Here is a 13,579-nt window from a genome sequence, read left to right on the forward strand (position 1 = left end):
TAAGAGAGTACCCCAGAACATCCTACCCGCAACATAAGAGAGTACCCCAGAACATCCTACCCGCAACATAAGAGAGTACCCCAGAACATCCTACCCGCAACATAAGAGAGTACCCCAGAACATCCTACCCGCAACATAAGAGAGTACCCCAGAACATCCTACCCGCAACATAAGAGAGTACCCCAGAACATCCTACCCGCAACATAAGAGAGTACCCCAGAACATCCTACCCGCAACATAAGAGAGTACCCCAGAACATCCTACCCGCAACATAAGAGAGTACCCCAGAACATCCTACCCGCAACATAAGAGAGTACCCCAGAACATCCTACCCGCAACATAAGAGAGTACCCCAGAACATCCTACCCGCAACATAAGAGAGTACCCCAGAACATCCTACCCGCAACATAAGAGAGTACCCCAGAACATCCTACCCGCAACATAAGAGAGTACCCCAGAACATCCTACCCGCAACATAAGAGAGTACCCCAGAACATCCTACCCGCAACATAAGAGAGTACCCCAGAACATCCTACCCGCAACATAAGAGAGTACCCCAGAACATCCTACCCGCAACATAAGAGAGTACCCCTGTATGGGGGTGTTCCCACATCCTGTATGGGGGTGTCCACTGATGTTTCCTATGCTTCTAGCCTGCGGCTACAGTATCGAATTGCCGATGCTTCTCGCCTGCGGCTCTAGAATCTAATTCTTGATACCTCGCGCCATCGGCTCCAGAATGAAATGTCTATGCTTTGAGCCTTCGGCTCTAGAATCCGTTTTCTGATGCTTTGAGCCTTCCGCCCACAATCTGTTTTCCTACGCTTCTCGCCTGCGGCTCTACAATCTACTCTCTATGCCTCTCGCCTTCGGCCCAACAATATATTTGCCTTCGCCCAAAATATCCAACAACATCCGTTCCGTATCTAATCTTTGGGGCTCTCTGATCTGGGTACTCCTATCTGCGTGTGTTTGCTAACCACCTTCGCCGCTCTGATATTTCGGTCTCTTACTTGCCTGCATATTCTCGTTACTACTCTGTTCTTACCACTGTGTCCTTGAAACGCTCATGCTGTTGCTCTCATGTTTCTACTCCCTTGTTTCTACTCTCATCCTACCTCTCCTTGTGAAATTGTATCTTTCGATCAATTGCTGCTCAAATCTATATTTGCCTTCCATGAAATACTCCAAGAACATCCGTTCCGCGTGTTTTTATTACTGTCCTGCTATGTCTCGTCTCACATCGCCCGCCTCTGCTATCTGTGCTCGGTTCTCCATTCTAATGTGTCTCTATTCTCTCCTTGTTACTCTTATGTTTCGCCTCTGTCAATCCATCTCTGTATACCAATATTTGCTTTACATTTACTGCCGCATAATATTCCATCTGCTGCTTGTCTTATTTTCCCCTACTCTACTTCGCTGTCCCCCAATATTATAGTCACCTTCGACAATAACTACATCATCCTATCAGCATTTCACCTGTTGTGTACTCACAACTTGACACTACTCTGCTCTCTTATTCTCTACTTATCTACATCTCCTACTCTGGTGTTTATACTCTAATATCTGTAAGCTGACTCTGCCACCCCTTGTCAAAATCTCTCGTTCCAATTGCCTGCTACGTAACAACTGTATCACCCTCTGCTAAATACCCGCTCTACTCATATCTTACAATATCTCCTTCCAATTATCTACCCCAACAATTTAATCTCATTGCTCTATACAATATATCCACTCGTTGTCTTAACTATACTATCGTGTATCCTGCGGCGCACGAACTTATTATATTCTAGAAGCAGTCCTACTTCCGGTCTCAGCTTCGCAAATCATTGTACACTACTAACATAACAGTGTCTACTACCACTTGTCTGCAACCCCAAATGCTAATGTGTCCATTAACAACATCCACTTCCGGTGCTCGGTTCTCCGAAATATGCTAACAGCTAGTATAAAAAATGAGTCGACTATCACTCATTTACTTTGCTGAAATAACCTAGATTAGTATTGTTGACATATTGCATCTATGCACTCATCACCATGAGCATTAGAAACTAGTGTTCTCTCTCCATCTTCCTGTCATTGACTCCCGTCTCCATGACTGACCTTCGTGTCCTGCATATAATAGTAACCGCGCTACCAACATTCTCCTGCACACAATATCTCCTATGTTTATTCTCACTTTCCTACAAATTATATCTAATATATATATTATCATACCTACATTGCTATAAAATTTACTAATCTTGCTACAAAATATATACTAGTATTTTCTCTTCCCATTTCTAGCACAAATACCAATATACTATATGTTACTAAGTGTTACTACGCCCACTGTCCAACCTACAAAATACTACCCGCTATCTTGTACATCCGTCTTACACATTCATGTTGTATGGGTTGCTAGATTCTGCTCTCTCTTCGAGCAACTCCCATGTCTACTCATTGCTGTTGCTCCCTTGATCAGCTTGTATTACCTTTGATCGAATGCCATCTCCCACTGCTTACGTCGTTGATCGCACCACCGCCACTTACCTACTCCACACTCCCTTCTGCCCTTGTAATTCTCCAGAAATTCTTCTATCCATCGCTTACTCTCCAACTCTTGGCTAGTTCTTACAGTTATGGCATATCTGCCTGACCAAATATAACAAACTATCCATTCATATATATATTTACTTAACTACTGTTGTATCTTCACGGTATTAGTCCCATACTCGATCTCGGCCCAAAATGTCATTTAGTATACAAATATGATGTCCGTTCTTGCTTATTGCATCAAGCCAGTGGGGGAAGTAATTAATCGTCAAACCAAGTTGCCTTGATCTTCGAAGATCCCTGAAAGCTGGAATGCAAAAGATTATATAGAACAACTCTATGGCTTGGGAATACCGGCACTCGCCACTATGTTTTGAATTTCCGCATTGCCGACAATAATTATTATGAAACTGCGACATTTGAATCAATTTCCTTGTATCTGCATGCATGTACTCTTCACCGTATCTCTGAGCCTTCTCGTATATTCCTGCATCTTCCGTTGGAATGGGGTCTTCTAACAAATATTCATTCAAAAAGAACGGATGACGCAAGAACTTTCGTAAGTGGTCAAGTTGGTTACCATAATCGTCAACCAGAAACAAAGACGGAACCCGCAAACAGTTCGTAAATTGTTCCACTTTATCCAAGTATGTGTCGTAAAGATGCTTTAAATTATGATTCTGTGCCCACTGATATATCTCATCACCCCAACCATTCACTTTCATGTCCTTGATATCATCATAAGTTATGTCGTCGAGTATCCATTTCAACACTAGTAATGCCTTGAACCCACCTCTCTTGCACTCTTTAACATGCTTTCTGCAACACTTTGTGCAGATGTATTCTGACTCTGGTAGTGCATCCATATGGGTCAATGGGTACTTCAAATACTTGGCTCCATTGTCAATTAGCTCCTCCAACCATTCCTCCGGTTCAAATTGCAATGCAAAGTGGTCAAGTCTTTCTTCTGCAGTCCATGATCGAAACTTCTTCGGTGCTGGCGCTTGCTCAGTTCCAAATTGAAGTTCCTTAAATTGGGTTTCTGTAGCACAATGGACGTTGTTCACCAAGTCAACTATATGTGGCTCAAGAATGCTATCATTGGAATCACAACAATTTTGACACTTGCTCACCTTGATACCATAGAAGTGGGCAACTTGTTTGGTTAAACACTTGCTGACTCTGATTCTTTCTTCACATGGGTCATAGTCACTTGAGTTATCCATACATTCATAATCCTTACTCGTTTCAGAATCTTCCGCGGGTTCCCTCCTCACCTGCGAATCGTGATACAAAATATTTAATATACACGATCCTCGTCCTCTACCTGCTACCTGAAGAAAGTCAATCACTGGTACCAAGCAATTTATAAAAAGTATATGGTTGACTTGTGGTAAATCTATCCCACAACTAACCAGCTTGGTCCCCAAGAGCACCCGTGCACCTCTAGTCAATCGAAGCAAGCTAGCCTGTTTATTTTCAGTGTCCGCATTGATCATCACCATCAACTTGTCTCCAAATTCACTACACAATCTTCTATAGTAGTTCTCTTGGATAATCTTGTTTTCAAAGTATAGCAATGCTATATCATTTACATCTCGTTGGAGAAAGTTCTTCATCAGAACTACAACATAATCCATAATTCTGTCTCTCTCTTTGAATGATGTACTGGTATTGAATATCTTGGCCAATGGATCGCTTGTGATTAGATTGATATATCTTCCACAGTCATAGCCCCACTTCTTCTTTAAAAACGTTATAAAATTCTTGGGAATTGTAGCAGATATCATAACTGTCCTGTGAAACAAATCAGTCACTTGTAACTTCAACTTTTTAAATTCTCTATACGAGAAATCACACACAAGACTTTGCGATTCATCAATTAAATAAGAGCATAGACTGTGTAATATTGGATTTGTTGTCGGTGCGAAATTGTTCCAGTTGCGGTACACCGGTAAGCAATATGTCCCTTCTCTGCTTTTCTACATTTTTTTGGGCACTGGGTTATTCTATAAAAATACGCGAGAATCACTGCTACCACCCGAAAAAAGATTTTGGAATTTTTACTAGTTAGAAATGCAACCTCTAAAATGTGTTATCGCTAAACTGTAAAGCCAGGTCAGTTTTGTATAAGGGTTAACAACTAGTACATTCGCACCAAAATCCAGGGTTGACAAATAGCTCGTTTAGTTAGGCAAGTTGACAATTAGATTGCGAGTCCCACTCCTTACTTTTTTTTTTGCTTCAAGAACCTTCAAGATTTTGCGCTCTACTATGCAATGATATTATAGCTTCTACTAGAATAATTTAAATCATATATATATGTTGAAAGAAAAGCATATACCTAATTAGATAATATAGACTATGAAACAAATTAAAATTAAAAACAGTCTGTTAACCATAATACCCAGAGCAACCCCAGTACTTGGATCTAACGTGGATTCTGTACCAATAACCAGTGGTGAGAAGAATGTAGAAGTTTCATTTCTGAGAGATTGTCCTCTGCCAGAATTTGAATATGTGTTTTGGTCCACTTCTGCAGTTTTATCTGCTTGAACGTTTTGTTCTTGTGATTCTTCTAAATCTGCGAGTTGGTCAATGCCATTTAGAATACGAGTTCCTTGGGTAATACTATTTAGTTCATCACTTGTTCCCACGACGTTGTCATTATAGTTTTCAGCATCATTTACTGAATCTGTTTTATATTCGGGTTCATTACCTGAACTGGTCTCTCTATCAACATCATTTAAATCTTCTGATTTCATATCACCAACACTGGTTTCTTTAGATTCTGTATTCTTAGTGAGCATTTCCGAAACCGCATCAGTAGTATCCACAATATCAGTAATAGTATGGATAACAATTCCCGATGAAACTTTGCCGTTTCGAGTTGTGAACATAGTGGTCGACTCTTCAAGAGGGTCTCTAACTGTACTTGTTAATGTACTAATGAAAGTTACATCGGTTTTAGTCTCAGACGATGTTCTGGGTTTGTAATCAACACTAGATAAAATATCAGGCAGAATTTGCGTTTCCCCAGTGTCATCAGATGAAACTGACAGTAGTTGTGTATAAAATTCTCCATCATAACTGGACTTATTGTTTGTTGATTCGATTGAATAATCATGTTCAGTAGATGCAGCAACTTCGGTTGGAGACAGAAGATCTGTATTTTTGGCTATAGCAGATTCTATTGTTAGTTCAGTGAAATAAGTTGATACAGTATATGCATGAGATAATTCCAAAGGGTTTGTGCTAAATTGGATCAGGTCTTGATCAGTAGTTTCATCAGGATTCTGGGTGGATTGTATATCACTAGATTCAGTGGACTCCTCACCTGTTCCAATTTGGATAAAAGACTGGATAGTGTTTTTAGCCAGAATATAGCTCGAAGGTTCAACAGGTTTGATAGATGATACTAGGATATCTTTGGTGGTTTTGTCATAGTCTTGGATTGATGAACTAGATGATTCAACATCGACTTTGGTACTGAACTCGGTAAGTGTTTCGTTAGGCTTGCTTAAATCGTTAGAAGTTGCCACAAATGGTTCATTAGAATACATTTTAGATTCTGTTGTATCTGTAGAATCATGTTCACATGGGATCAATATTTCTAAGGTATGTGTTGCAGCAATGGTATCAAGGATTAAATTTGTAGTGTTATAATTTTCGTTCCAGCATTGGGTTACTGTAGTGGTGGTATCAGTTGGAGATTGTACAATAACAGTGGCCGTTTCCCCAATTATAGCAGTAACTGTTGATGAGTAGGTTGAAATACCTGTATAGGTTGTAGTTGTGGAAACAGTTGGAATAGGAATTTGTATAATAATACTCTGCTTGTGAGCAACAACAGCAACTGTAGTTATTTCAGTTGTCAGTTTAGTCCAGGTTTTGGTTGTGATGAATGTTTCATCGTCCTCACATTCCATTGTTTCAGTTAAAATATCAGACCAGGTTTCAGATGATGCGTATTCTTCTTCACAATCAGTTTCATAGCCATCATCATCTGTTGTAACTTGTGTAGATTGTGTTTCTTTGTCAATTGTCGATGATAATTCTTGGTCGTCACAATTGGTGTCAGTGCTCACAACTTCTGCCGTTGAAATTGACAGATCAAACCAGGTTTCGGATGAAGTGTGTTCTTCTTCACAATCAGTTTCATAGCCATCATCATCTGTTGCTTCTGTTGACAGCTCACTAAAGGACTCTACTTTTGAAACAGTTTCCTCGGTTGAGTTGATGTCTTCAGTAGAAATAATATTATATGTTGTTTCAGTTGTAGGAGATGTTTCTTCTTCGGAATCAGTTGTTGCATAGAAAATTTCACTGGAGATTTCAACTTTAGATGTTGTTTCCTGTTCTTCACAATCAGTCTCAAAACTATAATTGTTGTTGGTTTCAGTTTCCAAGAGAATATTTTCTCCAGTTGAGGATGGTTCATTGTCTTCACAATCAGTGGTGGAATAATCATCATTAGGGGTTTGAATTGAAATAATATCCCCTGTTTCTATTATGTATGATGTTACTTCTTCACAATCAGTTTCGATATTATCAACCTCAGTTATACTTGGCAAAACTGATATAATTTCTGTATTTGAGGATTTTTCTTCCTCTTCACAATCAGTTTCAAATTCTTCATCTCCTGTTGTTTCAGTTAATATATCTGCCCACGTTTCAGAGGATGTATCCTCTTCTTCACAATCGGTTTCGAAATAATCATTATCTTCAGATGACAATTCAGTTCCAATTGCTGGGAATCCATCCTCTCCTTCTGAATTAGGATCAGAATTATCGTAAGCAGTCCATTCATAGTTTGCATCATGGTTAGTTTGGTTGTCATCACCAATACATTTATACCTATTAAAATAAACCATTTTTATTGAATGACCATCAGTGGGAATTAAAAAGGCATCAAGATATGGTTTATATCCGGCAGGGATATTCTTGTAATTCACTTCAAGCTTATTATCAACACATGAAATTGTCCTTGTGATACTATCCGCTGTACCAGCCATCATCCAGCTGTTAAACTGATTGGTCATATTTGCGTGAAAACTACTACAATCAATTTTGGCATTGCTGTTTGTTATTTGTAATCCTAATGTTCCTGATAAGTATCCCTTGGAACAGTCCCCAGCAACCAAATAAGTTTGAAACTTTTTCACCGAGGGAACGGTACGGGCAAAGAAAGTGCCATCTGGATTATATGAAGAACCTGCATCAAATTCAACCGTATATGTAAATTTTTTTCCTTCAGAAAAAGCAATGACATTGGAACCAGATGTAAATGTTTTAGCACATTTTAAGTCTGCATCCAACGCAGAACCACCGACATTAAAAGTGAATGGGAAGCGAATAGTACCTTTTGCATTAGTACTAGCGCTCACAGTTGACAGAATAACACAATCCAATTCTGAATATGTCAGAAATACTTCTGCTGGCTTGAAATGGCATTGGCCATATTCAATGGAACCAGCTTTTAAAGGAACATAAGTTTGATCTGTAATGAACTTGAATACACATGGCATCTTTAAGTAGAAATGATCCAGAGGATGTACTTCAGTACCTTTGATCGCCCATGACAAAGTCGCATCCCAATGTGGTTGGTATGGTTTTGCCTGATCATTGATGGCATGCTTAACATAGACCACTTCATCAAGACTGGTGAAAAGTTCAAAACTGGTTGCAAGAGAACCCAAAAGGATAAATACTAATAATAAAATCATTGAGCTTCTTTCAAGTCTGAGTAAAATATCTTATTCCAATGCAAATACTAAACTAAAGATATTGTCTTATATATAAACTACACTGTAATCAAAACTTTTTCGTCTACTATTAGTGAGCTTCTTAGAAATATATTAACATTGATATAAAATACAAATTACACGAAATCACCGGCGCAAAGACGCATAAAAAATAAATTGTTGCAAGAGGTTTAAAATCCGTAGTTGTACGTTATTAATGGTTCCTTGCATCCCGTCCATTGTTTACGGGAGTTTGTAACAAAACGTTTTTGAATGCTTTTCAGTAATTTCCTTGCATGATGTTAATTACGAATTAGAAGAGTAATGAATTTAAAACTACAGTTGATTAATTGCAGCTTAACGTCTATTTTTTTTCTATTCTTAGACATTATCATATGAGCAGTTTTTTTCTTATAGTCCAAATTCTTGCTCAGTCACTATTACCTTCTTTTATTTTGATGTGGTGCAGTTTCGTATCACAAACCGGGAAATTTATCTCGCATATGCCAAGTAAAAATCTGAAATGACGTGGCTTAAAATTTGTATCTCTTACTGTTACAAGTGGCTGTTGGGTGATTTCTTTTCGTCTAATCGACACCAGGACAATAAAGACGATCAGATCTGTAATTCACTGTTTCACTTTCTTACTATTACCTTTACATTCAAAGCTATCACTTGAAGTAACCATTTCTTCTTCAAAGTATCCTATGTAACAATTAAAATCTCATTCGAATATCAGGAAAGATAAAATTAGGTGTCTCCATTATACGTCTTTATAATCTCGAAGCCACTTATAACCAAACAAAAAAATACTTTATTTTTTTAATTACCCACGGAGATAGCCTCGTAAAACAGAGGGAAATCATCCAGAAGTGTGATAATTATTTCACACCCTTTTAAATTTCAATATTAGATCCCTGAAAAAGTTTCTTGAATTGGCAAAATATGATCCATGTTATTTTCTAATCAAACGTATATATGTAAGAATTACTTTCCGAGCAACTGCAAAATGTCTGTAACAATTCTTCCTTGGCAATACTAAATAAGTCTTCTACTTCATATTTGATTACACTTTACGTTTGATCCATTACTTATTCTCTGCGGGATCTTGACGGTACCTACTTTTTTTTAAAACGACACGGTTTATTTTTTATGCTGGTTAAGATCTGCGACAATGTAGCCACATTTTTGAGTAATATGGATTAGTATAAACCGTATAATCACGTGATATGCAAGAAAGTTTCATTTTTTTGGTTTTCAGCCCACATATTTAAACCCGTTTACAAAAATAACTTCCTGTAAATGGTATTTCTCTGGGCCATGTGCTTTGAATGGTTTATAATGCAAGGAAATAACTAATAGTCTATTTATCTAATCAATTACACGAGTAGGTGTAGTGTGAAATTATAAATTCTTTGTTAAAAAGCAATAAATAAACCGACGTTTTCCCAGCTAATCTGTAGTTAATAATCAAATTTTATATTCATTACAAAAATGACTACAATTTTTGTGTTTTCGTCTATTTTTAATTAACTCACTTGTATGTTATTCTAGTGGCAAAAAAATTTACCTCCAACATGCGAAAAATTCAAACATTCAAGGTTGGTACACTCTTGTAAAAATCACACCATGTAATTTATTTTGTATGAATTTTTTTTCTATAAAACTTAAGTGGTTACTACAAAATGAGACTAACTCAAAATATAATTGAGCTACACACGAATAGTAACCATTATGGTGGAAGTGTATCAGATATAAATAGAACCAAGTGCAAAATACTATTGTATTGTGTTCCTTCTCCATAAATTGATAATTTGTGGCGGGTGTAAATTCTTTGGTGGTTTAAAATTCAGTAATGAACTAATTAACGAGTGTAAAAGATGTTTCTTTTTGGCATCTTTTTCTGTCATATTATTTTTCTTGGGTTGAATTGGGAAGAAGATACGATAAGCTTATTTGTTTATCCTGGACAATTTCTTGATGCATACTACCATTGACATTGTTAATATTTTTTGCAAACAAATCTTCAGAAAGATACAGGATCAACCCTTGAGGCTATTGTTAATTTACTGGTACAGTATTTGCGTTTGCAGACGTCTATCCTACTTCAATTGTATTTATGATAATTATGTGCTTGTTCTGTAAAGTATGGCAAAACAATTCACAAAGATTATGAATTTTAATTACCATCATGTGGAATTTACTTAATCATACAATAGAATCAAGTATATATCTTAAACTAGGACATTTTATATATTCAACCTTTGAATTGATGACTTATCCTTGAAGTTGACCCATTCTTTTGGTAATATATTGCAGTAGATATTTGATTATCTATAAAATTTCTAGCGATTTCCATTTCTGGTAATCGGTAAAAATATGCACATTTTAGAGGTACTCAAGGTGATTACTTGGAAATTATTCCTGTTTTAAAAATTCAACCAAGACACTGCAAGACCATAAATATTATTTGACAGATTCGTCTCGTGCTATCTCGTTTTATCATGTAACTTACATAATTATCAATAGTGCAACACAACTTTCAATTCTGTCATATATTTAAATCCGCAACATATTCTATCACGTGTTCCCCATCACGAGACATTCTCAACTAAAATTGACACAGGAACAATCTGAAAAATGCGCAGCAGCAAAAAGAAATAAAAACAGGGGGTGTAAAAAATAAGATGGAATCAATTCGGGGAGGGCGAAAACAGGGGGTGTGACTGACAACACCGGGTGCACAAAAAAAAATTACGTTGTCTTTTTTTTCAATCTCTGGCACAAAGGAAAAGGAAAATTTCATAAACTTTGTGCAGTAACCAATCAAATCTAACATCGTTACCTTGCATTAAAATTGACAAGAGTGGTTTGAATGGTGATTACGTGTACATTACACCTATTCAAACAGCTATACTTCACCTGTTAGTCCAGTGTTACTACATAGATGAAAGAATTCGCGTATATTTTTAGTTCGATTGGCCACATCGGAAATGTCCCACATTTTCTTAATTGGGATAATCGACCAACCTTTTTTTTTTTTGGTTATGCCGGTTGTTTGGCAGTTTGTTTTTAAAAGCGAGCAAAAAAACTTTTTTTTTTTTACTTCCAACATTCAATCTAGGTCTCTCCCACTTTATTCCTACCAAGTCAATCATTTAACCTGCCATCCTTGACCGTATTCCCTTTTGTGCTTGTATTTTCTACCGGAACAATTTTTACCTTAGGTTATGTCGGTTTACACTTCTAATTCAGCTGCCATGGCGCAACAACAGCAAGCCGCTGCTGCCCAGCAACAGGCTCAACAGCAACAACAAGCCGCTGCTCAACAACAACAGCAGCAGCAACAACAACAAGCAGTGGCTGCAGCTGCGGCCGCTGCTCAACAGCAAAGACAACAGCATCAACAAAGATTGAACGAATTGTTAGATGCAGTCAAGGCCGAGTTCGAATATGCATTGAATGAAGCCTCCAGTTTTAAACAAGTAAAGGAAGATTATGACTTGAAATATAACCAACAAACAAGTGAAATGCAACAAATAAGACAAACTGTGTTTGACTTGGAAACAGCTCATAGAAAAATCAAGGATGCTTATGAAGAAGAGATTTTAAGATTAAAGAGTGAATTGGAAAACAGAGATAGACAAGCTCAAATTCAACAACAACAGCAACAGCAACAAGCTACTGTAGCTGCCCAACAAGCCCAACCAAAACCAAACGGATTACCTTACGGTGGAGGTTATCAAATTCAACCGCAAACTCCTTCTCAAGCTCAACCTTTACCTGGGGCTATAAAACAATCTCCACCAAAATCTTTATCTCCTCAAGTTGCTAAACAAGAAACCAATGGTGGTCAATCTATTGCAGTACCTGCTCCTGAAACTACAAGCACTGCCTTGACTGTTATCGATAAATCTCAATATATTGTTAACCCAGCTCAAAAGGCACTTCATATCAAGGAAATTCCACCATTCTTATCTGATTTGGATGTTTCTAAAGCAAATCCAGACTTTAAGAAGCAAAAGCTTGATTATTATGTGTTGTATAATCCTGCATTCAGCCGTAACTTGGATGTTGATTTGATTCATTCTTTAGACCATTCTTCAGTCGTTTGTTGTGTTAGATTTTCTAAAGATGGTAAGTTTATTGCCACTGGTTGTAATAAAACTACTCAAGTTTTCAATGTTGAAACTGGAGAATTGGTTGCCAAGTTGATTGATGATAATAATTCCACTGATGTTAGTGCCAGTGATGCTAAAGCTGAAGGCGATGCTGCTGCTTCTGCTGCTTCTGCCTCTGCTGCTAGTGCTGCTGCTGATTTATACATTAGATCGGTGTGTTTCTCTCCTGATGGTAAATTATTAGCCACTGGTGCCGAAGATAAATTGATCAGAATCTGGGATTTAACTACAAAGAGAATTATTAAGATTTTAAGGGGACATGAACAAGACATTTATTCCTTGGATTTCTTCCCTGACGGCGATCGTTTAGTTTCAGGTTCTGGTGACAGAACTGTTAGAATCTGGGATTTGAGATCTTCACAATGTTCATTAACTCTTTCTATTGAAGATGGTGTTACTACTGTTGCTGTTTCTCCTGATGGTAAATTAATTGCTGCTGGTTCTCTTGATCGTACTGTTAGAGTCTGGGACTCTACCACTGGATTCTTGGTTGAAAGATTAGATTCAGCCAATGAAAATGGTAATGGTCATGAAGATTCTGTTTACTCGGTTGCATTTTCCGTCAATGGACATCAAATTGCTTCTGGTTCCTTAGATAGAACGGTTAAATTATGGAACTTGAAGGATAGTCCAAGTGCACAAAAGTCAAGTTGTGATGTTACATATATTGGTCATAAAGATTTTGTGTTGTCAGTGTGCTGTACACCAAACAATGAGTATATTCTTTCTGGTTCTAAAGATCGTGGTGTTATCTTCTGGGATCAAGTTTCAGGAAATCCATTATTGATGTTGCAAGGGCACCGTAATTCAGTTATTTCTGTTGCTGTATCATTAAATTCTCAAGGGACTGAAGGTATTTTTGCAACCGGAAGTGGTGATTGTAAGGCCAGATTATGGAGATGGACCAGAAAGTAAGTCTAATCTTGTGAAATTCTTCTTGTTCTTCTACTTCTTCTTCTCTAACTGTTTTTATATTAGTTTATAGTCTTTTTTTTGTTAAGTGTAATAGTATATTATTTGTGTGTTTGAAAATGTAACCGTAATTTATACGACGCGGTCGCTTAGTTACAGAAAAAAAAAAGATCGAAAATTCTGAACAAAAATGTTACAACGTTTTTC

At 37.4% G+C, this 13,579-nt stretch overlaps 3 protein-coding genes across 3 annotated transcripts; 1 reads left to right on the forward strand and 2 right to left on the reverse strand. All coding sequences in view use genetic code 12, as the record gives it.

Annotated features, from left to right (window-relative positions):
* Positions 1-2,702: 2,702 nt before the first annotated feature.
* Positions 2,703-4,325, reverse strand: SPAPADRAFT_63860 (uncharacterized protein; the record flags this gene model as incomplete). The annotated part of the gene is made up of 2 exons (XM_007371966.1): positions 2,703-3,812; positions 3,951-4,325. The coding sequence occupies 2 exons, from the start codon at positions 4,323-4,325 to the stop codon at positions 2,703-2,705; spliced, it is 1,485 nt and encodes a 494-aa protein (XP_007372028.1).
* A 1,782-nt stretch (positions 4,326-6,107) lies between these two features.
* Positions 6,108-8,261, reverse strand: SPAPADRAFT_131476 (uncharacterized protein; the record flags this gene model as incomplete). Its single annotated transcript, XM_007371967.1, has 2 exons — positions 6,108-6,391; positions 7,235-8,261. Coding segments are annotated over 2 exons (1,311 nt in total), but the record flags the coding sequence as incomplete, so codon positions are not given.
* A 3,135-nt stretch (positions 8,262-11,396) lies between these two features.
* TUP1 (chromatin-silencing transcriptional regulator) lies at positions 11,397-13,487 on the forward strand (the record flags this gene model as incomplete). Its single annotated transcript, XM_007371968.1, has 1 exon — positions 11,397-13,487. One exon carries the CDS (start codon positions 11,510-11,512, stop codon positions 13,373-13,375), a length of 1,866 nt encoding a protein of 621 aa, XP_007372030.1.
* Positions 13,488-13,579: the final 92 nt, after the last annotated feature.

The sequence above is a fragment of the Spathaspora passalidarum genome, assembly GCF_000223485.1.
Source record: "Spathaspora passalidarum NRRL Y-27907 unplaced genomic scaffold SPAPAscaffold_1, whole genome shotgun sequence".
NCBI classification, from domain to species: domain Eukaryota; kingdom Fungi; phylum Ascomycota; class Pichiomycetes; order Serinales; family Debaryomycetaceae; genus Spathaspora; species Spathaspora passalidarum.